The sequence below is a fragment of the Ranitomeya variabilis genome, chromosome 2 (assembly GCF_051348905.1).
Source record: "Ranitomeya variabilis isolate aRanVar5 chromosome 2, aRanVar5.hap1, whole genome shotgun sequence".
Taxonomy (NCBI): Eukaryota; Metazoa; Chordata; class Amphibia; order Anura; family Dendrobatidae; genus Ranitomeya; species Ranitomeya variabilis.
The window spans coordinates 291,268,347-291,296,248 of NC_135233.1; the positions used below are offsets into that span (position 1 = coordinate 291,268,347).

At 42.7% G+C, this 27,902-nt stretch overlaps 1 protein-coding gene across 2 annotated transcripts in view; it reads left to right on the plus strand.

Moving 5' to 3' along the window:
• Positions 1-27,902, plus strand: part of STAG2 (STAG2 cohesin complex component) — a 221,829-nt gene that overhangs the window by 125,430 nt on the left and 68,497 nt on the right. Inside the window, exons 2-11 of one of the 2 annotated variants that reach the window (XM_077285110.1) lie at positions 4,288-4,420; positions 5,925-5,981; positions 6,369-6,447; positions 8,934-9,080; positions 11,595-11,691; positions 14,772-14,848; positions 22,939-23,143; positions 23,239-23,390; positions 25,594-25,667; positions 26,595-26,718. In XM_077285110.1, coding sequence (XP_077141225.1) covers positions 4,377-4,420; positions 5,925-5,981; positions 6,369-6,447; positions 8,934-9,080; positions 11,595-11,691; positions 14,772-14,848; positions 22,939-23,143; positions 23,239-23,390; positions 25,594-25,667; positions 26,595-26,718 — 1,056 coding nt within the window. In that variant the 5' untranslated portion in view covers positions 4,288-4,376. Of the gene's footprint in view, positions 1-4,287; positions 4,421-5,924; positions 5,982-6,368; positions 6,448-8,933; positions 9,081-11,594; positions 11,692-14,771; positions 14,849-22,938; positions 23,144-23,238; positions 23,391-25,593; positions 25,668-26,594; positions 26,723-27,902 lie in introns of both variants that reach the window. The other variant, XM_077285109.1, reaches the window with a different exon arrangement.

The window sequence follows — 27,902 nt, forward strand, 5'->3', positions numbered from 1 at the left end:
TTCCGCGTCCTCTGGCTGTGACTGTTCAGTCAGGCCGCACACTAAACACGTCATCGCGCCCTCTGACCTGAACGTCACAGCCAGAGGACGCGGAACACAGAGCCCGGCGGTTTAACTGGGACAGGTGAATATCGCATACTCGCCCTCCTGGCACGTCCCTGATTCTCCGTCGGAGATCGCGGTATACTTTCAGTGCTTACGCATACCGCGAGTCTCCTGGGCCTGAATCCTCATCCCTGGATGCATCACTCTTTGGGGTCCAGACTGCGCAGGCGCTAGCGCAGTCTATAAAGGTTTCAGACCGAGTGACCCTCCCAGCGTTATATTATAGATATATAGATAGATAGCTTTTCTAAGATAATGATTTAATTTTATTTGTGCATAAGTATATTTTTTTTAGCTTTTTTATTTTATATATAATATATATTATTGTTTTACCTTTTTCACTAGGCAACATAAATGTGTTACAGTAGCATAATACACTTACTACTTCTGCAATGAAAAACTTCATGGAATACATACCAGTCACTAAAAGGGTAATATTATTATTGTTCCCAATAGGGATTTATTCACTTAGTATATAAAAAGAGATATAGGTACTGGATAGGATCATCATGGACAAAACTGCATACTCATAGAGAACAGCCCACTTAGAAAAACGCAGTCATACGTCCAAATATATATAATTTACAAAGAATCTTTATTAAACATATCAGGTAAAAAAACAGCAAATAGGGATGTTCCCCATGTCACCCTCAGCACATAAGCCTAGGACGGAGGCGGATAGCAGTATGCATATCAGATGACAAAAACAAATACGTATATAACCAGAGACCATATAAAGTGCACATCGATAGGTAAGTATCATCATTTACTATTTAGTCAACCTGGTCATATCATCATAAACAATACAGGTATAAAGGATATACATACCAAGAACAATATATACCAGTGTACAGATGTCGCGCCTCCGTCCAACCCCGACGCGCGTTTCGGCTATTGCCTTCCTCAAGGGGTGTGGAGATGTGATCCCGGGTCAAACTATATATACAGGTGGGGCCAGAAGATAATTGCACATACCCTCCAATGTATCCAAAACCGCCGTCAGCTGTGTATGCGGTCGCGCAGCGCCGGAAGTACATGGGCCCATGTAATCCAGTGGAGACGACACCGCAATTGCCGAAACCGGAAATGGTCATGGAGGGTATAGTAAAACAGGCACTAGAGTACCGGCATGTGCAGAAAATCCTCTGCGGCCATTTTATTGTAGCCAAATTGCATATTGTCGCGCCGCCATGCTATTGAAGACTAACGGTATGGAAATAGATATACACACCTAGCTATGCCTTAAATAATGTACACCACAACAGTATTGTTGTACAGCAGAATGGCAATACTAACGGTATGAAAATAGATATATACACCTGGCTATGCCTTTAAAAAATGTACACCACGACAGTATTGTCGTACAACAGAATGGCAGTAATACAGGCCAATGTATAGATCTTATCACAGACTACTAAACAATTATCCCAGTATATAAACACAAGATTACAAAATAAGCAAAAATAATACAATATAATAACAATTAATTAGAAGGGAGCCATATAGATATCCAAAAAAACCACGACATAGCAAATATCAATATACATATGCATATACATCTAAAAAGAATCACATATTGCGGAGCATATTCATGGATATAAGCAATCGACATATATACACGCAATATCTCCAAAAGAAGTACATCTAAAGTATTATGGTTACAACTATCACAATAATATGTGACTACCAATAATTCTAGTTAGACAACATACGGCTATATAAACAATGTAAACACCCCACCACACAACATTATGTACCCACAGTTCACAATATCAAGATTGTGTACCTATGATGTACACAATAGGCCCATCATTATAGATATTTCAAAATTACAGATGTTAGATATATAACCGAATAACAATAGGCACATATATAATGCACAGAAGGATGGTTTTTAAAAAAAAAAAAAAAAAAAAAAAAAATACATGAGATGATCAATTAGTCAAAGCATATCCCATATAGCTCGCATGTCGTCTTTAACCAAAGTCAATGTCGTCTTCTAGAGATCCTTGTAGTGATCCGTGGAACTTCATAACTTCCCTTCGTATTATAGCCATTCACCCACCTAAACGTGCTAAAAACACTAGAAAAAATATAAAAAACCCATTAAAATCAAATAAAAAATTATTATGTGCGGAGATATGCACAGAGGATAGGATAGTAGCAAACAGCGGACTACAAAAATGGGGCAAAGGACAGGTTTTCATTCAAGCCGTCAGGCTGGACAGTCTGAAGACGCCATATCCATTGTGTTTCGAGTTTACCTAGTCTCTTAGATAATTGGCCACCCCTAATATTGATTTTAAGAGCCTCTATCCCCCTGACCCTCAGAAGTTCTGCATTAGATCCATGGAACTCCCAAAAATGCCTGGGTAGAGTTTTTAACATAGACCCATCCGTGTGACCTGCGGCCGCCTGTATCCCCAACACGTGCTCCCTAATGCGGACCTTAAGCTGGCGGGTGGTAAGGCCTACATAGATAAGTCCACAGGGGCATGTGGCATAATAGACAACATACCGTGTGGTACATGTAATATGTTGTCTGATAGAAAATAGCCTAGTGCCCGTGGAGTTGGAAAAGGAACTACATCTATCTACGTTTGGGCAGGCGACACAACGGCCACACGGACTACACCCAGGGCCGGGTACAAATCTATCCAAGAAGGTCGAGGGATGTTGAATAACGTGGTGACTATGGACCAAATGGTCCCTTAAGTTCTTAGCACGCCTAAATGTCATGGACGGTCGATCCGGAAGAAATTTCTTGATGGTGGAATCCACCATCAAGATAGGCCATGCTTTTTCTAATATCTGACGCACCTGACCAGATTTTGAACTAAAGGTGGTGATAAACCTTGTTTTATTGCTACCATCACCTCTAGTATTATCCGGGGTCCCATACAGTAAACTCATACGTGGGGTATGTTTTGCTCTTAAATATGCTCTTTTAATAGACCTCCCACTGTATCCCCGCTCTCTGAAGCGTGCACGTAACTCCACAGATCTTTTTTCGAAGTCCACGTCGGTGGAGCAGATCCGTCTAAGACGGAGAAACTGCCCCACCGGGATGGATCCAATCATGTGTTTTGGGTGCCCCGAGGTAGCATGCAACAGAGTATTAGTAGATGTCTTTTTGCGGAAGATATCAGTATTCAAGGTACCCAAGGTGTCCCTCTTGATCGTTACGTCCAAAAAATCAATAGATTCAGTATCAAAACAAAAAGTAAGATGAATATTTAGGTTGTTGCTATTCAGGAGAGACATAAACTGCCCAAGGTCGACGGATGTGCCCTGCCAGATGAAGAAGATGTCATCAATATACCGTGTCCATAGGGGGACACGGTCAATTGATCCCTGTTCATCTGACAGGAGGATATCCCTCTCCCACAGCCCCAAGAAGAGACCGGCATAGGCGGGCGCAAAAGCGGCCCCCATGGCGGTCCCCTGGAGCTGTAAGAAGAAGGACACTTACTACTTCTGCAATGGCGTGTGCACTGCTTATCCGGTCTAATAAGGGGCTCTGTCTCTGAATGCCACAGTCAATAGGTCCCTCTGTTACCTGATCACCAGGCATATAGTGTCCTCTGCCAGATAGAACCCTGGTTCTGTCCGGAGCCCACCCTCTTCCAGTAGCTGCACCAAGGGGGACAAATGGAAGTACCGTAATAATTTATGAAAACGAATTATTATTATTATTCATTCCACTATAAAATACTTTAAAACAGATATTCACCTCCTTTCAGGATTTTTGGTATTAAAATGATTCATACTGCCAACCCCTTGAAAATCTTTAGCTATATAAATTCTGTCACGGTAAACCTTTTTTAATTAGCATAAAAAGTACAAGTGAAGCTAGGAAACTGTATAATATAAGTATCTTCTTAGTGTGTAAGGATGAGAGTCTAGAGGCAGACCAGACATGCAGCTGCAAGTTCTCTGGAAGCAGCTTTTTCAGAATATCACATAGTAGTATACTTATGATATGGAGTATATAATTTTTTCTTCATCTCGGATTGCTCACAGTGGCAGTGGTGATGAGCACCTACATTCTACTGCAGTCTGTTAGTAGTGGTGATGCTGCACTTCTAATATACTATGTAAGGCTAACTTGCATCTCTGTAGTCTGAGTTCTCTGTATAGTCTAGGTTATTGCTAATATACTGCATTTTTTACTTTTTGTAGGTGAACGGTAATTGCTCTTCACAGCTGGGCCAGACGGTGTATGAGCCAGATATTTCCAAAGCATTTGTTTTTCAGAAGATGATAAAGAAATGATAGCAGCTCCAGAAATCCAAGCTGACTTCAATCTCCTCCAGTAAGTAACCACCAAACCCTGTTTCTCTTTTTCATATTTAGGATGGATAGTCACGGCAACGTTAACCGCAGCAAGTTAATGGGGTCGTATTACGACTCCTAAGGTACCGCAACTGCGGCAAGCAAATGGCAGATCTGTCCAGGTTGGATCTTTTGTGACTTGCTTGTCGTAGTACCCTATGGTTCGCAATATGGCCCCATTCACTTGTATTGCTCTGTGATATAGCAGCTACACATTGTGATCTTTGGCCCCGCGACTTGAGTTGTCCTGCACTTTGGAAGTGACTCACACTGTGCAGAGAAATGGCTAAATTGGGGGATTGCCCTTTTCTTTTTAGGTATCATTGTAGTTCCATTTTTCATGAACTTATGGTATATCTTATTGCTGTATTCTCATTTCTTAAAGGGATTGTCTGGGCCAAATAAAACTTTGCCATTATGCCTAACTTTGCCCATCAGCAACCACCTGGATCCAACTCTGGCAGCTCTAGGGTCGGCGCAGAGGGAGGAAGCAACTAGCCGCCGGACCATTGCAGGCTAGTCTGCAGAAGTCAGTTGACTTTGAGCAGCACATCATTATAAAACATTCAATAACGCAATCACAGGCTGCAGCGGTCTGGTGGTGAACATCACTGCTTCTTCTCTTCGCGCAGTTCATGGAACCGACTGCATTGGATCTAAATGGGTGACAGTAGTGGGGTATTACAAAGTTGCTATGTCCTTTAAATATTCCATTTCCTGTGCAAAGTTTTGTCTTCCTCATCAACTTCTTTAAGATGGTATCTTGTTTTGCTTGCTTTCCTGTTGCCAACTGTTCCCGTTTCCCATGTCGCTCTTAGAATTGATGAGGGTTCCAATTGTGGGACGCCTAATGATCAGTTTTGACATATAATATTAAGATAGGTCATGAAATATTGTAGTGTCAAAACTACTATATATTAAATGTTGTGAAATAAATGGTAACTTTTAGGATAAGTGCATACTATGTAGTTCAGCAAGCAGAAACCAGCTAAGTAAATGAGATTTTAAACTCTCATGCACAGGTTTTGGAAATTTTCCATGCACAAATTTAACTCTTGATGCAGATTTTCAAATCCATCGCATGTTTAGTTCATTCTTTGCAATGCGTAGGATGAATTCCACAACAGATCCTTGACAATCCGAGGCATAGATTTGCTGTAGAAAATTATTAATTTCTAAGACATTAAAAGGTGAATGCAATAAAAATTGGTGCAGACTTTTAGTGAAGATTTTACTCTGAAAATTTGCAGCTATGTACAATGTGTGTGTATGGTCTCTTAGACACTCCATCCATGGTGGTGGCGGTGGCGGTGGTGGTGGGGTGAATATGTAGAATTGAATGCCTGCTGAAGATTTGCATAGGTAAAGACTCTGCGCTAATTTTGGGTATGATTTCTATGCAGGCTTGCTTCGAAATTCCGCAACGGAAAGTCTGCAGCTTGTGAATTTATATTGTACATCTTCATCTTTTTCTCTTTACACAGACCCCTGGATCCTTCTCTCCATGATATGGGTCCACTGTCCTGCAATGCAGGACCAAGGTATGTTACCCTACCTCCTGATACTGTGTGAACTGTTTAAGTGATTTTACGTTGATAAATGTTTGCAAGCTAAAAGAACATTTCCCAGTGAGTTTTGATCTTATGTAAAATTTCCGTGTTGTAAAGGAAAACTTACTGTGAACTTAACTTGTTCCCAGAGCTGCTGAATACATTTTCATTTGGTAGTTAATTAATTAATAAAGTTAATTGAAGAGACCACATCAGTTATCTTTATCCTACACATATACTGAAACATAGGATTTATTTGCAGACACTTTTACTGAACCTTTCCACGTTTGTCTAAGTATTTGACTTTAGTAACGTTATAGGCTTATTTTCCTATGTGAATATATTTGCATTTATACAAATTTTCCCTTTAAATTTTAGGGATACAGAAACTCATTTCTCATCAGATACTGACTTTGATGACTCTGAAGGAAAAATCCCAAAACAGGGCAAAGGAAAGGTATGTCTTTTTTTAAATTTTAAAAATTGCTGAATGATCGTTTATGGTACTGCATCATAAATTACTTTATTTCTCTGACTGTAGGATACATCTCATTATAAGATGCACCCCAGTTTCAGACAGCAGAAAGTAATAATTAAAACTTTTCTTATGGTGTAAAGAAGTGGAGGGGTCAATAGCCATGCTTCTTTGCTTCTCTTAAGAACGCTTCTCTGCTACGCGCATCTTTGCTCTGCTACACAGACACAGCTGTGCTACATGCACACAGCTCTGCTACACACATGCACACAACTACTGATCAAAACATGACACACAGCATGCATTAGCACTGTTGTAAAAGGGTTTTCCCACAAACAAAAAAAGTTCATTTAAATCAATAGTAATAAAAATAATTTCCACAATTGGTTGTTTAAATAGAATGTTCCTGTGATAAGATAATCTTATAAATAGCCCTGCTGTGTATTGTGTAATGGCTGTGTCTGACCGTAAAGGGACATGGTCTGATTATACCACAGCTTCTGGGCTGGGGAGGACACAAAAGAGTATATAGACAAGACCACGTGCACGTGACTGATCACATTGCAGGTAATTCAGACACTTAGGTTGTGCAGCACCCGTGCAGGTTCAGGTATATTTCTTTATCCTTCCTGCACCAATCGGATAGATCATTGTAGGTCAAAAAGAGAGAGCAGTTTTCTCAATGGTCAGGAAAGCGCCGTGTCCGTGTTCGCCTGTATCCCAGAAAGCTGTTGCTAAACTATAAAGCTATGTTTACAAGTTGCCCTTTTGCTGCATTTTTTGCTGCTTTTTTATGCAAATTTCAAGCTGCGCTTTACTGTACCAGCAAAGTCTGAGATTTCAGAAATCTCATGCACACACATTGTTTTTTTCCCCTGACTGATTTGGAAAACTGCTGCGTATTCGCAAACTGTAGGATGTCACGTCTTTCAGTGTTTTTTCACCCATAGAAAGCAATGCGTGAGTGCAAAAGTGTAGATATGAGGTTTTGCTGTGTCTCAGTGCAAAAAACCTTAAGGAAGTTGTATCATGATTTTTTTTTGTGTGTGTGTGTGTGTGTGTGTGTGTGGGGGGGGGGGCGGCAATAAACTTTATCAGCATGCAACAAAGACACAGCATAACCTGCTTTTTGTAAGCAACTTGTTTACTGCCAAGAGAGCAGGTTTTGCCTGCAGAAAAAAAAAACAGCAAAAATGCAACTTGTGAACATATCCTCAGATGTACACACTTTTTTTTTTTTTTTTTAGAAAGATTTTGTTTTGCTAAAAATTGCAATTGTTTTCTAGGCCAAAAATACAGTACATCCTGTGGGGTTGTTTTTTTTAATAGAAGCAGTTTTGAGATCCAAAAAAATCAGAAATATTTAATCTATTTTTTAAAGGAGACGCCCAGTGATTTCTATTAAATACGGGATTACATAGAATTCTTGTAGCTCTGCTGATTCATTTGACATATTGCCCTATAACTGCAGTCCAAATGAATACATTGAGTTACATGCAATATTGTGGACTTTAGCTGTCATTCAATAGTTTGAGAACTGGAAGTTTTTGTATTGATACTTAACTGGGCTCTATTGGATCATTACAAACAGGTCAAGATCTTGTCTCGCGGTGCTGTCAGTTCTCCCCTGACAGTATTTGTAAAGATACATGGCTCAGCTCTGCTGTACTTCTATCACGTAGTAGCTGCAGAGATCAGTACCTGCTTAGGATTGGTCAACTTCATGCAGGGGAAAAAGTATACACTTGCAGACAGAAATCGCTGGTAATACCCAGTTGAACTGTAACAAATTATAATTTACAAGCTGATATCTAAACGGTGGAGAAGGGAGATTAATTACCCTGCTCTGCCACTTCAAGTCCAAGATGTGGCCAGTTTAACATGTTAAAACTCGTGAAAGGTCCTTGTTAAATGAATCATTAATGAAACACTAGTTGTCTGTAACCCTGGCCTATTGTAGTAGTCAGTAGCCCTGGTCTAAAGTTCATGTGCAAATGTCTCATGAAATACAGTTAACCCTTTTTTTTGGCTTTATAACAATAGACTGGTAATAGTTAGCCTTTACAGTGACATCCATACAGCAGCCAAACAGAAACCGCAGAAGGGAATTGTGGCTAGATCATGGCCATATATATATATAGTGACTGAAGACAAGCCACCTGCTAGTCAGTAATGTAAGTGATTGATTTAGAAAGAAAATGCAGCAGAGCGATAAAACAAGAAGTGCCTTCAGCAGAGAGACCTTTTTTTATTTTTGGGCAGTAATGTTTTTGTAAGTCCTGTAGTAGTCTCTGGAATTTTTCCATATCCGTTTTTGGGTTCCCTTTTTGTTCAGACATTTACAATCGTTGATAATGTATGTGCCGGTGTTAGAGCCTGTAGGATATCTTTAATCGGATCAATCTGATGTCTGAACTGCGGCAAACTATAGTGTGGTAAATGACAAAAATTCCATTTTATCATTACAGAAGGGAAAGAAAGTGACTGCAGAAAGAAACAGAGGTCCTCCCTTGAGAGGTGGTGGTCCCAATTGGATGAATGGACACCATCAACAAAATGGAGTGGAAAACATGATGCTTTTCGAAGTTGTTAAAATGGGAAAAAGTGCAATGCAGGTGACTTGTCTATTTGTTGCATCCTACAAAGTACTAGTAATAAGGTTATATAGTTTGTAGGATAGAAACAAGTCCATTCAGTTCAGCCAGTTACCCTGCAGGGGTAATTCATTGGATCCAGCAGTATCCGTGTGCAAGCCAAAGCTCCAAATTCTTCTATTTCACCATAGTCCGATTCCTTCATAAGTGTCTGTTTAATTAGCATAAGCAAATATACTGTAGTGAAATGGTAATATCACTGTTTCTCACTTTTTTTTTTTTTTTCTCCCAATACCCAAACCCCCACTTCCCCACCCCTCCATAATTTCTTGACTCCACTACACTGGTTTGCAGTAATTCAAATCATTTAGTTCATTGGATCACATAGTCATCAAATAATTTTGTTAACTACTGTATTAACTAGAGTATAAGCCGACCCAAATTTCAGCCGAGGCACTATTGATGAGCGAGTATGCTCGTTACTCGAGTCTCTCCGAGCATGCTCTGGTGGTCTCCGAGTATTTTGGCGTGCTCGGAGATTAAGGCTATGTGCACACGTAGGAAAAGTGGTGCAGAATTTTCTGCACAAAATCTGCATCTCCTGGCAGAATCCGCAGCTGCGGATTTGCCACGGTTTTTATGCGGATTTTCTGCGGTTTTTGCCTCTGCGGATTTTTATCATGGAGGGGTGCAGAAACGCTGCAGATCCGCACAAAAGAAGTGACATGCACTTCTTTGAAATCCACAGCAATTCCGCACTGATTTTTCCACACCATCTGCACAGCTTTTTTTTTATCCCATTGATTTACATTGTACTGTACATCACAGTGCGGATCTGCAGCGTTTCTGCGCGGAAAAATCCGCATCATGTGCACATAGCCTTAGTTTGTCGATGCAGCTGCATGATTTATGGCTGCTAGCCAGCCTTAGTACATGTGGGGGTTGCCTGTTTTAGGCAATCCCCACATGTATTCAAGCTGTCTAGCAGCCGCAAATCATGCAGCTGCGTTGACATAAACTAAATCTCAGAGCACGCTGAAATACTCAGAGACCACCAGAGTATGCTAGCAGAAACTCTAGTAACGAGCATACTCGCTCATCACTAGGAGGCACCTAATTTTAGCACGAAAAACTGTAAAAACTTATTGATTTGAGTATAAGCCGGGTACGCATCCTGGTATATATTGCTCCTCATCCCCATCCTGGTATGCATGGCCCCTCATCCCCATCCTGGTATGCATGGCTCTTCATCCCTATCCTTGTATGCATGGCTTCTCATTCCTATCCTTGTATGCATGGCTTCTCATTCCTATCCTTGTATGCATGGCCCCATCCCTATCCTTGTATGCATGGCCCCATCCCGGAATACTCACTGCTCCCTACACTAGAACTATGTGCGTGGAGTTCAGTCCGTATTCATTGCTCGATCTTTAATAGCGCGCACAGGGTCAGTCACCGGGCAGTCACGTGTGCCACTACTTAAGAGAAATGAATATTCACCTCTCTTCACACCCATTTCTCTTAAGTAGCGTGCACACGTTACAGCCCGGCAGCTGCAGGAATCGGCTGCTGCTGCAGCTGACACTATGCGCGCTATTACAGAGAAATGAATATTCACTGCCAGTGCAGTGAAAATTCATTTCTCTTTAGCAGCAGGTACAGGGTTTAGCTGCAGCATCCGGCTCTTGCCTCTGCCGCTCCCACTCCATGTTCTGGTCCCTCACTTGAGTATAAGCCATGGGGGGGGGGGGGGGGGGGCGGGGAGTTTTCAGCACAATAAAATGTGCTGAAAAGCTGTTTATACTCGAGTATGTATGATATGTTTTTTTGTTTTACTCAACCTGTTAATCACTTCCATAGGTGCCACTATTACATTTAAAAGGGTTCTCTGCTACTTGGACAAGTGCTTCTTAAGTGCTGTATTCATTAGTTTAAAAAAAAACAAACAAAAAAAACCCTCCTCCCGCACAGGTGCCGTATAGTGTTGTTGACACCAGGTCTGGCAGTGTTCATGTGTAATTGGCTGCAACGCTCACATGGCTTAAAAGATGGCGGCTGCTAATGTGCTGCAGTGCTCACATCTTCTCTGGAGGTCAGAGTTACATTGTAGGGAAGATTGAGCACTTCAGTCCATTGTCAGCCACTGATATGGTTACAGTGCTCGCATGGCATAACCGTATTAACCCAACTCTGCTAGAGCCGTGCAGGGAGTATCTGTGTTTTTTTTTTTTTTTTTACTTTTCTATACTAAAAAAGCAGCTTTTAAGAAGGGATTGTCCCAAGTATTGGACAACCCCTTTAGTTAGTTAAATTGCTAGTATGCATGTTTTATAATAGTACAGGGGGCATTCAGCAGTGATAGTGTGGCAGGAGCTGTGCCCACACTATCATTGCTGCTTAATAGTAGGAGCAAATACATACTTTTAAGACAAAAGGGCAAAAGGGATTAACTTGGGTTAAACCTCATTTTTTTTTTTTATTGCAGAAATGTGAATTTTTCTTTCACTTTAATTGTCGCTTTTTTCCTCTTTTTAGTCTGTTGTAGATGACTGGATTGAAGCCTATAAACACAATAAGGATGTAGCACTTCTTGATCTTATAAACTTTTTTATTCAGTGTTCAGGATGTAAAGGTAATTTATCAGTACAGTGGTTATATGTATCTGTTTTACATTCTGTTTTTTTTTCAGTTGTCGTCTTATCTATATCACTGTATACCAATGTTTCCATGCTAACTGCCCCAATAAAAGAGGTTAAAATACATATAGCAATATAAATACTCCTCTTAACTTTCTTGAATATTTTTTTTGCCAAAGGTCATTTGGATATTTATACTATCCTTCGTGGGCCATATAAAGTTATCAACTTTAAAATTATCCTGCTATATTTGGTCAATCAATTAACCCACACCTAACGTGATGGTTAGAACGGCTTCTCTTTGAGGCTTGTGATCTTATGTGGTAATGATTATGTTGCTACTGGCAACTGCTTTTCCAGGGTTGTACAGTCAACGCTTTGTGATGTTTTAAAAAGAACTTCTCACTGCAGTAAACACCGATGTATATTTAACTGCAAGTCTCCCTCATAGTGGGAAATTCATCTCACATTGAAGACACTGGGACTGTTGTATATGCATCACATAGGAGGCACTAGGATTGCTATACATACATCACATAGCAGACAATGGGGCTGGTATACATACATCACGTAGGAGACACTGGGGCTGGTATACATACATCACGTAGGAGACAATGGGGCTGGTGTACATGCATCACATAAGAGACACTGTGACTTCTACCTGGAATGGGAAAGAAGCCTAGAGTGCAAAAAGAACATAGTGACACTGGCACAATCGAGTATCCTTTGAAGTTACTAAACATCAGAGACATTCGGTCTGGGGTGTAGTGCTCCTTGTCTGACACCATAAGTTCTGTGCTTTTCTGGTGCACAAGCAACATAGAGTCCCTGGGGAGGGGGGGAGTTTCCAACCCCTTAGTCCCCCACCAATCTCTATAATGGGCTCAGTGTGAATAAAGCAGCGATCGATTACCTTATTTTTTTGGACTATAAGAGGCACCGGACCATAAGACACACCCCAAATTTTCAGAAGGAAAATGAGGGGAAAAAAGAGTAATGCGTCAAATGGGGGTCCGTCTTTCAGTCCTGAATTCAGCTTACCCTGGGGGATCGGCAGCGCTAGTGGAGCGGAGTGGTTTTTAACGGGTTAACAGCTGCGGGAGGGTCACTATTCTTCCATCAGCTGTTAGCGGCACAGGTCAGCTGGTCAAAACAGCTGGCATGTAGTGATGAGCGAATATACTCGTTACTCGAGATTTCCTGAGCACGCTCGTGTGTCCTCCGAGTATTTGTAAGTGCTCAGAGATTTAGTTTTCATCGCCGCAGCTGAATGATTTACATCTGTTAGCCAGCATAAGTACATGTGGTGGTTGCCTGGTTGCTACTTACAAATTCTCGGAGGACACTCGAGCGTGCTCGGGAAATCTCGAGTACCGAGTATATTCGCTCATCACTACTGACATGTGCCTGGAAAAGATGTGGGCTCGGCGCCAGAGCATACATCAAAGGGAGGGTGTCTGACATCGGCGTATTATTACGCCCAATGTCGGAAAGGGGTTAAGTGTGTGCTGCTGCTAGAGATTTTCAGTATGCTGATCACATCGAAGTTTCTTCCCCTCTTTATCTGTGCCGGCTTCTTTCACACTTGCGTCGTGTGACGTCCGTCGCAATGCGTCGTTTTGGGGAAAAAACGGATCCTGCAAACGTGCCCGCAGGATGCATTTTTTTGCCCATAGACTTGTATTGCCGACAGGTCGCGACGTATGGCCATACATCGCATCCGTCGTGCACTGGATGCGTTGTGTTTTTGCGGACCGTCGGCACGAAAAAACGTTCAAAGGAACGTATTTTCGAACGTCGCATCCACCCCCTCCTCCCCGGACTTTAGAATGGGCAGCGGATGCGTTGAAAAACTGCATCCACTGCCCACGTCGTGCCAAATTTTCACAACATGCGTCGGTACGTCGCGCCGACGCTTAGCGAAGGACCCGTAACGACGCAAGTGTGAAAGAAGGGCTTCCGTAGATTTCCGTCATTCCTCTGCCATCGCAATACGTCGATTTTTGAAAATGCAGAATCCTGCAAAAAAATTTGCAGGATCCTGCATTTTCCCATAGACTTGTGTTAGCGACGTATCGCGACGGGTGGACACACGTTTTGTCTGTCGTGCACTGGATCCTGTGGAATGTGACGGGCCGTCTTTTGCAAAAAACGTTCAAGGGAACGTTTTTCTGTACGTTGTATCCAGTGTTTCAGACTGTGCATGCCCAGCAGGAAATCTCGCTCTCACTCTCTTCCCTCACCCAGAATACAGACGGAAATGTGAAAAAACAATCTTCCGTCGGTACGTCGCGCCAACGCTTTGTGACGGGCGACTACCGACGGAAATGTGAAAGTAGCCTTAGGCTTCTTTCACACTTGTGTCGGTACGGGTCCGTCGCTAAGCGTCGGCGCGACGTACCGACGCACGTTGTGAAAATGTGGCACGTCGTGGGCAGCGGATGCAGTTTTTCAACGCATCCGCTGCCCATTGTAAAGTCCGGGGAGGAGGGGGGCGGAGTTCCGGCCGCGCATGCGTGGTAGGAAATGGTGGATGCGACATACGAAAAAATGTTCCCTTGAACTTTTCTCGTGCCGACGGTTCGCCAAAACACGACGCATCCAGTGCACGACGGACACGACGTATGGCCATACGTCGCTATCCGTCGGCAATACATGTCTATGGGAAAAAAAACGCATCCTGCGGGCACATTTGCAGGATCTGTTTTCTTCCCAAAACGACGGATTGCGACGGACGTCACACGCCACAAGTGTGAAAGTAGCCTTACACACTTAACTTTTCCTGTATTCCAGTGAACGTTTTGCCATCTTTCTGTTCACACCTGTTTTTTTGTTTTGCTTTTTTTTTTATTTTTATTTTTTTTACCCTGGTTGCAAAGGTGCACACAGCCTTGAATTCAGGATGCAGCCTCCAAGCTGATCTACTAGTATTTAAGTTCTGCAAAATTAAAGGGGACCTGTCACCTCTAGTGACATGTCTATTTCAGTAAATTCTTGTATCCCCCAAAACATTCTGAGTAAGAATAACTTTTACAATGTTTTGTTTAATATGTTGATTATTTTTTTAAATCCCTAGGTGTCGTTTCTGGAGAAATGTTTCGTCACATGCAGAACTCTGAAATAATAAGGAGAATGACAGAAGAGTTTGACGAGGTATACATTTATTGCATTAGCTTAGTGTTTAGATTTTAGTAGTACTTCATTGTGTATTCCCATGTTATAATGTTATGCCATATCTCTGGAATATGCCATAACTGTAGGATCAGTGGGGGGAGGGGTGTCTTATGTGTGGGACTCATGACAATCCTAAAAAGAAAAGACCAAGGGCTGTGTCTCTGGTATTTTTCAGTAAATTGGGCCTGATGTGATGCCACCATCAGCTTCATTTCTGATGTTCCACATCACACATTATATACATATAACAAAATAGATGCTGTTAACCCCTTCACGACCTTTGACATAGCCATACGTAGCAGTGCCTGCACCGCCCCAGGCATTTTAACCCCCTAAATGCCGTAATTGATGGTAGCATTTAGAAGGCTGGATGACGGAGAGGTCTCCCTAGTCCTTCTGATCGGCGCCCCCACGACTTCATTTCAAGGGCCTGATCATTGACATGGCAACCAGAGGTCATCATGACTACCTATGGGTCAGCCAGCTATGGCAAGCCTGTTAGACCGTGCCAGCAGCATGGTCTAAAAGGCGATCTGTCAGTGCAGCACTGACAGGTATAATGCATTGCAATACTGGTTCATTGCATTATATCAGCGATCAAAGTAGAAAATAGTTAGTCTCATAGAGGGACTAAGTAAAAAACAAACAAAAACAAAGTGTAACTTTTTTGTTTTGGAAATCACAAAATAAGACACAATAAATGTTATCCCATACCAATAAATAAACATACACAGAATGTCTCAACCTATAAAACTGTCACACTATATAACCCTTTCAGTGAATACCGTAAAAAAATAAATAAAAAACAATGCTTTTTTAGCATACTGTCTAACAAAAAGTTGAATAAAACACTGTCAAAAAGTTCAATGGAAATGAAAACGGTATAGCGGAAAACTCCATCCAGTGCCGCAATAAGCAAGCTGCCATACAGCTTTGTCAGCGGACAAATAAAAAGTTGTAGTTCTCAGATTAAAGTGATGCAAACAGTTATTTTTTTCAATAAAAGTTTTTATTGTGCAAAAGCGGCAAAACATTAAAACATATATAAATGTGGTATCGCTGTAATTGTACTCACCTGAAAAATAGGGCTGCATTACCACTTTTACCACACAGTGAACAGCATAAAATACAACCCCAAAAAGAGCTCCTCCCAAAAATTGGAATAGAAAGCATTCAAAAAAATGTCATGTGCCTGAAAATGGTACCAATAAAAATGTCAATTCGTTCAGCAAAAAACAATCCCTCACATGACTCTGTTAGCTGATATTTTTCCTGTGCTGAGCGCTTTAATCGGAGTTTCCGTGTAAATCTCTGAAATTTGTGATTTAGATGGAACCCCCGACTGAAGATTTCCTATAATGGGGAAGATGGAGGCACACTGGACTGGACTATGGTTCGGCGGTGTCCGTCTTTTTAGGCATACATAGAAGTGTGGTTGGCCACAGTTTTGTGCACCTCCAAAAAGTAGAACACCTTTGAAAACAGGCCAGATGGAGTACACAGTAACGCTTCTGCCTCATTATAGTGATTGGATGCATCGGGGGTTTCATTTGAATTACGTCATTTAGAGATTTAGAGGAAACCCCGATTGTAAATGCATAGCTTAGAGCTCCGTCATCTGTTAAAGGGAACCTGTCACCCCCAAAATCGAAGGTGAGCTAAGCCCACCGGCATCAGGGGCTTATCTACTGCATTCTAGAATTCTATAGATAAGCCCCCGATGTATCCTGAAAGATGAGAAAAAGAGGTTAGATTATACTCACCCAGGGGCGGTCACGCTGCGGTCCGGTCCAATGGGCGTCGTGGTCCGGGTCCAGCGTCTCCCATCTTCATACGATGTCATCCTCTTCTTGTCTTCCTGCTGCGGTTCCTGCGCAGGCGTACTTTGTCTGCCCTGTTGAGGGCAGAGCAAAGTACTGCAGTGCGCAGGCGCCGGGACAGGTCAGAGAGGCCCGGGACCTGCCCACTGCAGTACTTTGCTCTGCCCTCAACAGGGCAGACAAAGTACGCCTTCGCCGGAGGGGCAGCGTGAAGAAAAGAAGAGGACGTTATCGTAAGAAGATGGGAGGCCTCGGACCGCGACACCCATCGGACCGGACCACAGCGGGACCGCCCCTGGGTGAGTATAATCTAACCTCTTTTTCTCATCTTTCAGGATACATCAGGGGCTTATCTACAGCATTACAGAATGCTGTAGATAAGCCCCTGATGCTGGTGGGCTTAGCTCAAGTTCGATTTTGGGGGTGACAAGTTCCCTTTAACAGATATATTGGAGGCCTGGGTCACTGGTAGCACAAAGGCGCTGGAAAAGCGCTATGGCTCTTCTTCCCCCAAAAGAAATCCACAGAATTTTGCGCTCAAACGCAAATCATTTCCCTTCTGAGCCCTGGTGTGCCTAAACCACATTTAGCAACCACATGTTTGGTTGATGAGAGCCTACTTAATTTACCGGTGCGTGTCTCCAGAAGCATAAGCTGGGCACTACTACATACTGGACACTGCATTTTTGGCCTTTTTGTAGCGATGAGAGCTCTCCTAATTTACGGGAGCAAGTCTCCAGAAGCATGAGCTAGCAACAAACTACTGGTCTCTACAACGTCCTGGTCACTACAATGTCATGGTCAATACAATGGTAGTTTCACTCAGTAACATCTACTGCTGGTTGTTTCGGGATAACACCCATGGAGTCAAAATATTCACTACATCTGTAGATTCATTTCTAGAGGGGTGTAATTTCCAAAATGAGGTCACTTGAGGAAGGATCCTGCTCTTCTGGCACTTAGGGGCTCTGTATATGGAGTCCACAAACTATTCTATGATAATTTGTTCTCCAAGAGGCAAATGGTGATCTGTCCCTCCTGAGTCTCGCTGTATGGCTAAGCAGTACTGTACAGCCATACATGGGGTATTTCCATGTTGAGCAGAAATTGTGTGAAAAGTGTTGGTGTCATTTCTACCCATTTTCCTGTGTGAAAATATAAAATCTGGGGTTAAACAAAATTTTTGTGGTAAAAATGTACCGTATTTTTCGGACTATAAGACGCACCTCAAATTTTCAGAATAAAAATAAGGAAAAAATAATAACGTTTCAAATGGGGGTACGTTTGACAGTCCGAATTCAGCTTACCAGTGAAGGGATCGGCACAGGTGGAGAAGTGGTCACAGGGGTCTTTCGGTGGTCCAGGCTGGTGCGTTTGCCTCCAGGAAATCCCATCCTAGGCTGGTGCTCTGTGCTTGGGCAGGGGTGGAGGCACTGTTCTCCGGGGTAGTGGCTGTGCTCCGGGGCGGGGGCTGTGTTCCGCTCCAGAACAGTGGCTGTGCTCCGGGGCAGGGGCTGTGGTCTAAAATAGTGGCTGGGCTCTGGGGCAGTGGCTGGGCTCTGGGGCAGTGGCTGGGCTCTGGGGCAGTGGCTGGGCTCTGGGGCAGTGGCTGGGCTCTGGGGCAGTGGCTGGGCTCTGGGGCAGTGGCTGGGCTGTGGGGCAGTGGCTGGGCTCTGGGGCAGTGGCTGGGCTCTGGGGCAGTGGCTGGGCTCTGGGGCAGTGGCTGGGCTCTGGGGCAGTGGCTGGGCTCTGGGGCAGTGGCTGGGCTCTGGGGCAGTGGCTGGGCTCTGGGGCAGGGGCTGGGCTCTGGGGCAGTGGCTGGGCTCTGGGGCAGGGGCTGGGCTCTGGGGCAGGGGCTGGGCTCTGGGGCAGGGGCTGGGCTGCGGGGCTGTGGCAGCGGCTCTCTGGGCTCAGAGGGGGCTCCGACGGCATTTCGTCAAAGCCCGGAGGCCCCCGCTCATCTGTTAATGTTGTGGTGGCCTCCGAGAATATGGGCGCCGGGAAAATGGCCGCCGGGCTGGCGCACGCTCAGATTCAGATCTTGTTGCCGAGATCTCGGGAGACGAGATCTCATTGACGAGATTTGAATCTGAGCGTGCGCTGGCCCGGCGGCCATTTTCCCGGCGCCCATGTTCTCAGAGGCCCCCGCAACATTAACGGATGAGCGGGGGGGCCTCCGGGCTTTGACGAAATGCCGTCGGAGCCCCCACTGAGCCCAGAGAGCCACAGCCACTGCCCGCAGCACAGCCACTGCCCGCAGCACAGCCACTGCCCGCAGCACAGCCACTGCCCGCAGCACAGCCACTGCCCGCAGCACAGCCACTGCCCGCAGCACAGCCACTGCCCGCAGCACAGCCACTGCCCGCAGCACAGCCACTGCCCGCAGCACAGCCGCACCAGCCACAGCCGCACCAGCATGGGAAGGGAGGCTGCATCGAGACCGCCGCCGCTGCCGCATGATTTGTAAGTATATTGCGACTACAAGACGCACCCCCATTTTCTCCTAACATTTTTGGGGAAAAAAGTGCGTCTTGTAGTCCAAAAAATACGGTAATTCTTTTTCTTTACTGCCCAATGGTATAAAATTCTGTAACATACCTGTGGTGTCAATATGATCACTACACCCTTAGAGGAGTTCACTAAGAGGTGTAGATTGTAAAATTGGGTCACTTAAGGGGAGGGGTTCTGCTGTTCTGGCATTTCATGGGTTCTCCCAGTGGGTCATGACACCCGCCAACCGTAACAGTAAAATCTGCACTATAATATGGCGCCTCTTCCCTTCCGAGCTTTACACTGTGCCTGAAAAGTAGTTCCCGATTACACGTGGGTTATTGGCGCATTCAGGAGAAATTGCACAACAAACTGACGTCCATTTTTTCATATTACCTCTTAGAAAAATTAAAAACTTGGGGCTAAACCAACATTTTAGTGGTAAAATGTAATTGTTCTTTCTTCACGTGCCGTCTATCTATTCCAGTTAATTTTGTACTCTAAAAGTGAATGGATGCATCTTCCCTTCCAAGCTCTACCGTGCGCCCAAACAGTAGTTTTCCACCATATATGGGGTACCTGTGTATGCAGGAGAAACTGCACAACAAATTATATGGTCTGTTTTCTTCTGTTACCCTTGTGAAAATGTTACATTTGGGACTAAAACAATATTTTTGTGGCTAAAATTAAAATTTTCATTTTTTTTCCTTACACATTGCTTTAACTCTGGTGAATCTCCTAAAGGATTTAATAAACTTAATGAATGTGGTTTTGAGGGCTGCAGTTTTTAAAATGGTGTCCGTTTTGGGTATTTTCTGCCACATACGTCCCCCAAAGTCACTTCGAATGTGATGTGGTTCTCATAAAAAATGGTTTTGTTGGAAAAATGAGAAATTGCTGATAATGTTTGAACCCACCTAACTTCCTAACAAAAAAAAAGTATTTAAAAAATGATGCTGATGTGAAGTTGAAGTAAGAAATGTTATTTATTATCTATTTTGTGTGGTAAAATGATCTGGTTTGAGAGCATAAAAATGTAAAATTTGAAAATGGCAAAATTTATGGGAATTTTTTTTGTCAAATTTTTAATATTTATATAAATTAACGCAAAAAATATAAACCAAAATTTTACACTAACATGAAGTAAAATGTGCCACTAATAATTCTTCACAATCACTGGGATATATTGAAGCGTTCTAGAGTTACCACATAAAGTGACGGTGGTCAGAAAACAGGCTGGGGAGAAGGGGCTATAATCTGAAGAAGTTGTAAGTGTTTAGGGCTTTTACTGGGCCTGTACACTTCGCTCCTATGTTCCCTAGACCTGTGAACTTGGACGCCATTTTGGCGAGAGAGCTCCACCACCTGGCGAATTCTACATATGTAAAAAGCACTGGCCTAATGGACGCTATTAAATGATCCAGAAAATTTGCAAATAGCTGAATTAATAGACCTATGTGCTGGTTCATAAAGTGGATGCTCTTCTGTGATGTGATGGCATGAATGTGTGTAGCCTTGGCTCGGTCGCCACATACAAGTACATGGGGATGTTGTGTTTCTCATGTAAAATAGAAGTTATAAGAAACAGTCCTAGAAATCCTGCAGAAATACACCAGTTAGTCTCCTGCCAATCTGCTCCATTTTTTGTCTGTGGAACATCTTGGCGGCGAGGTTTAGCTGAGGGGACAGACTCTACAATCTGTTTGTAGACAGTATTTTTAGCGGGGATTTAGACAGTAGCCAAGTTGTGATGTTATATAGATAGTCCACGGCACTCAAGGTTCCTTGGTGGTGCACAAGTAGGGTATCCAACCCGTATATAAACAATAAAGCACTTGGCACTCAGAGATTCATTTGCAAAAAAAAAAAACGTGGAAGTTTTTATTTATTTGTGCGACCAGTTCAAGAGTGTTTAAACGTTTTCGGTCATAAGACCTTCATCAGAAACATCTCTCATGAAACTGGAGGCAGGACAGCGCAATACATAGGCCTGAAAGACCCACATATATGTATGAAGGACCTGGCAAAACCACCTCGGGGGTCCTGGGGGATATGTGAGAGGAAGAGCGCTCTGGGAGGGCAAACAACCGCTGCAGGAAATGGCGCAAATAGATCCAGGTCCGGGGTGCCGAGGTGCTGAGGGTCCGGTATAGCCAGAAGCCGCTGTTGTGATGTTAAACCTCTCCTGATGTTATATAGATGCTTATCCGCGTCGGCTAATGTCCTGTTTAGTCAGGCTGACGTCTCGTCCATGATCTTTCTCAGCAGCAAATGTCCAGTTTACACAAGATGATGTGCTGCCGAGAACTATGATGTTTAACCGTTACTGCCAAAGCCTGTTTTCACTTTCATGACCAAGCCAAATGTTCCAAATCTGCCATGTCACTTTATGTGGTAATAGCTTTATGATGGTGGTAAATTTAGGTTGATATGTTTTGCGCTCACTTATGAAAAGATATAAAATTTGCAATTTTTTAACTTTGATGAATTTTTATTCCATTAAAACAGCTAGTCATAAAATGGTTAATAACATTTACCACATGTCTACTTTAAATCAGCATTATTATTTTTTGTTGGGGTGTTAGAAGGGTTAAAAATTTAGCAGCCATCTTTCGTTTTTGTTGTTGTTGTTGTTGTTGTTTTTTCCAATAACATTTACAAAACCTGCTTTTCTTCACTCATGAAGTTACTTTGAATGGTCCGTCAGAAAACCAACAAACAAGACCCCATTTTAAAAATGGCACACCTCAAAGTATTTAAAACCGTAGTCACAAAGTTTAACCCTTTAGGTGCTTCACCAAAATTAATGCAAAGTGGGGAAAAAAGGATATATTTTTTTTCTTTTAAATATATTGCTTTAGCCCCAAATGTTTCATTTTTCAGAAGGGTAGCAGGATAAAGTGGGTCCAACAATTTGTTGTGCAATTTCTGGTGAGTAAACAGACACCCCGATGTGGTAGCAAACTAAGGTTTGGCGAAATGGCAGGGTTCAGAAGAGAAGGAGCACTATTTCTCGTTTGAAGCACCATTTTTCCTAGTATAGATAGAGGACACCATGTCACATTAGGAAAGGCTCTGACATGCCAAAACAGCAGAAACAAGTCCCCCCATTTTGTAATCTAAACCCTTTGAGGAATTCACCTAGGGATGTAGTGAGCATTTTGAACCCAAGGGTGCTTCATGGAATTGTTAAACTGGTGGCTACTGTGCTCGCAGTGGCCCTGGCTGTTACCGCAGGAGCTCGACTATCTGTTAAGCTGAGCTCCTGCGTGAATCGCCCCGGGCTCAGCTCCTGTGCCTTCACAATCACTAGGATGGACTTCCTACAAAATAGACAGAGGTACCAGTACATCCAATGTCAGAAAGGATCTGTTGGGTATTTTCTTTAATTATAATGTCAGAAAACATCGCATTAAGAATGGAATGGGATTAGTGGAGGAATTGTTGTGTTTTTTTTATTTTTTTATTTTATGCAATAAAGACACTTTCTCCACCATTTGCTGTTTTCTTGATAACAGAATCTTAAAGCTATTTTAGTGCTGTTGCCTCTGCTCTGCTGCTGTACCACCCGCTTACTGTGTGAGAAACTGAAAACCGTTTCAACCGAGTGAATAAAAAATAGATATAGCAATCGGTCTGTAAATGCAACACTATATTGATCATGCATTGGATAATACATATCTGTACAGTTTCCAGTGTTTCACCTGCTGTTTGCAACATTTCCCTTCTGGTTGATAATCTACTATTTTGTTTTTGTAGGACAGTGGCGATTACCCTTTAACCATGGCTGGTCCACAATGGAAGAAATTTAAGTTCAGCTTTTGTGAGTTCATTGGTGTCTTAGTCCGCCAGTGCCAATACAGCATCATTTATGATGAATATATGATGGACACGGTCATTTCTCTTCTCACGGGCCTTTCTGATTCACAAGTTAGAGCTTTTCGACATACGAGCACATTGGCAGGTTAGTGCCGAATATGTAGAGGAAGATATTAATAGAAATATATTAATGCACATTTCTTTTTTTCATTGACTTTAGTTCTGTTTTTCTTCTTCCAGCTATGAAATTGATGACTGCTTTGGTTAATGTCGCTCTTAACTTGAGCATCAACATGGACAACACACAACGGCAGTATGAAGCAGAAAGGAATAAGATGATTGGAAAGCGAGCCAATGACAGACTGGAGCTTTTACTGCAGAAGCGAAAAGAGGTTAGGATTGATATATTGTTGTAACACATCTGTATTCTATATATGAAGCAAATGGTGCCACTACAATGATACCTGCTGGCATTTTGCAGAAGCTCCAGAGCTAAGCACAGAAAGTGTTTCCCCAATGCCAAGTAACACTGACACAGAAAGAATCGGTCATGCTGTTCTCTGTCATGCTCATATTCCAAAGTAGGTCATCAGTGTCAGATTGGTGGTGGTCTGGCACACACGACCCCCCACTGATCATCTGTAAACTGCATGGCTCCGCTTCATTCAGAGTTTACATCCAACCACTGTTGGCGCTAATAACAGCTGATTAATAAGGTGCTGGGTGCCTGCCCCCATTTGATCTGATATTGATGACCTACCTTTTGGATGCCCAGACAATCCTTCTATTTCTACCCTGGCTTTTTCATTGAAACATGTTGAAAAGCTGTTTTACAAGAGGCGTAGTGAATGTGACCACGATCACAGTATATTTCTGCTTGTATTTGAATATTACCGTATATACTCGAGTATAAGCCGACACCCCCCCCCCCCTAATTTTGCCACAAAAAACTGGGAAAACTTAATGACTCAAGTATAAACCTACGGTGGCAAATGCAGCAGCTACCGGTAAATTTCAAAAATAAAAATAGATACCAATAAAAGTAAGATTAATTGAGATATCCGTAGGTTAAGTGTTTTTGAATATCCATATTGAATCAGGAGCCCCATAAGATGCTCCATACAGTTCATGATGGGCCCCATAAGATGCTCCATAATAAAATATGCCCCATATAATGCTGCACAAAGGTTAATAATGGCCCCATAAGATGCTCCATAGACACATTTGCCCCATACAGTACTGCATAAAGGTTAATAATGGCCCCATAAGATGCTCCATAGACACATTTGCCCCATACAGTACTGCATAAAGGTTAATAAGGGCCCCATAAGATGCTCCATAGAGACATTTGCCCAATATAATGCTGCACAAACGTTGAATATGGCCTATAAGATGCTCCATAAAGATATTTGCCCCATATAATGCTGCACAAACGTTGATTATGGCCCCAAGGTGCTCCATAAAGATATTTGCCCCATATAATGCTGCACAAACGTTGAATATGGCCCCATACGATGCTCCATAGAGATATTTGCCCCATATAGTGCTGCACGAACGTTGAATATGGCCCCATAAGATGCTCCATAAAGATATTTGCCCCATATAGTGCTGCACAGACGTTTAATATGGCCCCATAAGATGCTCCATAGAGATATTTGCCCCATATGCTGTTGCTGCGATTAAAAAAAAATAAATAAACATACTCTTCTCTCGTCGCTCAAGCCCCCGACACTTGCAATACTCACCGGTCCTCGTTCTGGCGCCGCTGTGTCTTCCGCATCCTCTGCACTGACGTTCAGGCAGAGGGCGCGCACTAACCACGTCATCGCGCCCTCTGGCCTAAGTGTCACTGCAGAGGACGCAGAAGACGGAGCGGCGCCCGGAATGGGGAAAGGTGAATATCGCGCAGTGCTCCCCCTCCTCATTATACTCACCTGCTCCTGCCGCGGTCCCTGCATCTCCGGTCTCCGGGTGCTGACAGCTTCTTCCAGCGTTGAGCGGTCACCGTTACCGCTCATTACAGTAATGAATATGCGGCTCCACCCCTATGGGAGTGCAGTCGGGTCCATATTCATTACTGTAATGAGCGGTACCATGTGACCGCTGAGAACAGGAAGAAGCTATCCGCGCCCTGAGATAGGAGATGCAGGGACCGCACCAGGAGCAGGTGAGTATGTCACAGCCGCCGCTCCCCCTTACCCGCCGACTCCCCTGGGACAATAACTCGAGTATAAGCCGAGAGGGGCGCTTTCAGCCTAAAAAAAATTGGCTGAAAATCTCGGCTCATACTCAAGCATATACGGTAATTACAATTTGACTCCTAGACCTTGTACCAAACATGTTACTTGATTGAAGTTTATTTTAACAAAATCTTTGACGTCATCAGTAGGACTCCGACATTGTTTGACATTTGTGCTGTGCTGAGAAGTGTAATACCGCCACATAGAGTAGAGCTGTGCCGCAATTGCGGCACAGTGTTTCTCCGAATATTCACACGTGACTGTACATATGCTCCTACCTTATTGCCATGCAGAAAGGTATGCATTTTCTATATACATTTGGGTGACTGATTAGGTCACAATTTTCTCTTTACAGTTACAAGAAAACCAGGATGAAATAGAAAATATGATGAATGCAATATTTAAAGGTGTTTTTGTTCACCGATACAGGTATGATTTTTTTTTTAAAGCTTTTTATCAAACTTTCTTTAGTGATAACACAATTTCTTGTGATTTCTAGCTATGCAAACATATATGCACATAAACTATTAACCCCTTTCTGCTCTATGCGATAAATTTACAGCACTGGCCCACGTCTACCTTTTCATAGGAGGCTGTGATTATGCTGGCTTATTTTCTCAAACTGACAGCTTGCAGCAACGGCTAGGATTGGAGATAACTCTGATCCCAGCTAATAAACTCTTGAGATGCTGCAATTAATGATGATTAAGGCATAAACCACTGCCCCCAACATGACATGACAGCTGCTAAGACTATTCTGATATCATGCTTCCTAAGGACATACCTTAGGTATACATGGATGTCTTTGCATTTTGGGCATCTGTTAGCAGCGTCTGTTCTTATGAAAAATCAGTCATGGCATTATGGCTTCCCATAAGACAGATCCTAGTGTCGCCTGACATCACAGACTTATAATAGTGGCCTTTTACAGTAATACTACGTGAAACTGTTGCTTGCAAATCTAATGATTTGTGAAGGAGGCTTCTAATGGAGATTTCACCAGCAGCTTGGGCCGGGCCTTCCTTACATGCACAGGCTAGTATGCAGTGCAAAGGATGAAGTCTGCAATCATATTCATGTGCCACATATACAGATTTGATCTGAATTTGCTGAAATCGATCTGAGGCTGACATCACATGTAATTTTTGTGGCAGTATTTGATTTTTTTTATTATTTTTTTTAACGAGACATGAGCATATAATAAAAAAAATCAGCCTGTTCTTGTACACTTTTCATACACTTTAAAGCCACGCCTTGCGTTCACAATCCAAACCTATTCACTATGTAGTTCTAACAATGTTGAGCTATTTCCTCTGCCTGGAACTAAATGTTGAGTTTTCTTCTTTTTTTGCCCAGGGATGCTATTGCAGAAATAAGAGCAATATGTATAGAAGAGATTGGTGTCTGGATGAAAATGTACAGTGATGCCTTCCTGAATGACAGCTATTTAAAATATGTGGGCTGGACAATGCACGACAAGGCAAGTACCAAAAATACTACCTTATAAGTGACTTTAATATCATAACAATTTTAGCATGTAAGAAAATTTGTTGGTAAAAAACCAAGCTGCCATATTTTTTTAGACCATAAGATGCATTTTTTTTTTTTTTTAAATAAGAAAATCTTTCTTTTAAAGTGTGTGGGTCCTAGTCTTCCCGCAATGGAGAACACAGGATGGACGTCCATCCTGATTACAGAGAGCGCTTCCTTCTCTCCTGCCCCACACTGACCTGTGTGCTCGGTGCAGGGCAGGAGAGGAAGCTTAAGGGGAACTGAAAGGAGGCTGCACAAGTAGTTTTAGGAACTTTCAGATCACATGATCTGAAAGGTCCTTGAATTAGTTTTGTAGAAGGTCCTGCAGGCTCCTTTCAGGTTCTGATCAGGAACTGCATTGTCATAATGTATAGTGCTTCTTTATGGGTTTATAATGTAGGGAAAGGAAAGAGGGAATGGGTATATGATTACAACGGTGTGTTTTGGGTCATTGTCCTGCTGCATAACCCAAATGTGCTTCAACTTGAGGTCATGAACAGATGGCCAGACATTCTCCTTCAGGATTTTTTGGTAGACGGCAGAATTCATGGTTCCATTTACCACAGCCAGCCTTCCAAAGGTCCTGAAGCAGCAGAACACTTTTTCACCCAACTGTATATATTTTTTCTTTCTTTGCATATAATTTTTTTTTGCTTACAATTTTTTAAAATTAATATTAAGGCATCATCTCCTATCTTCTCAGCACTTAGAATGAATGTAGATTGGATCACGGTCACATGCTTATCAATTTTATTATTCACTATTCACCTGTGAGCAACTAAAGTCCAAGTATGTAGGTACAGTTTATCTAAGGTATATAATACCCTAGGTCCCATATATCCTATAATTGGCCAGAGTTTGGGGATGATTATTATTGATTGTCAGCTATAATAAAGCATGAGGCAGTAGTTTTGCAGTAAACTTCATTGTTAGACAGTGCTGCATATCCTGATTATACACCATAGCCACACACTGCAGAGAGGCAATGACAAGAGATCTATTACCTCCCTAGTCTACCCTAGGACATTAAAATTAGTAACAATGACCTTTCCACTTTACACCAGGGAAGTTTTAACCCCTTTCTGACATTAGACATACTATCCCGTCGAGGTGGGGTGGGCCCGTATGACC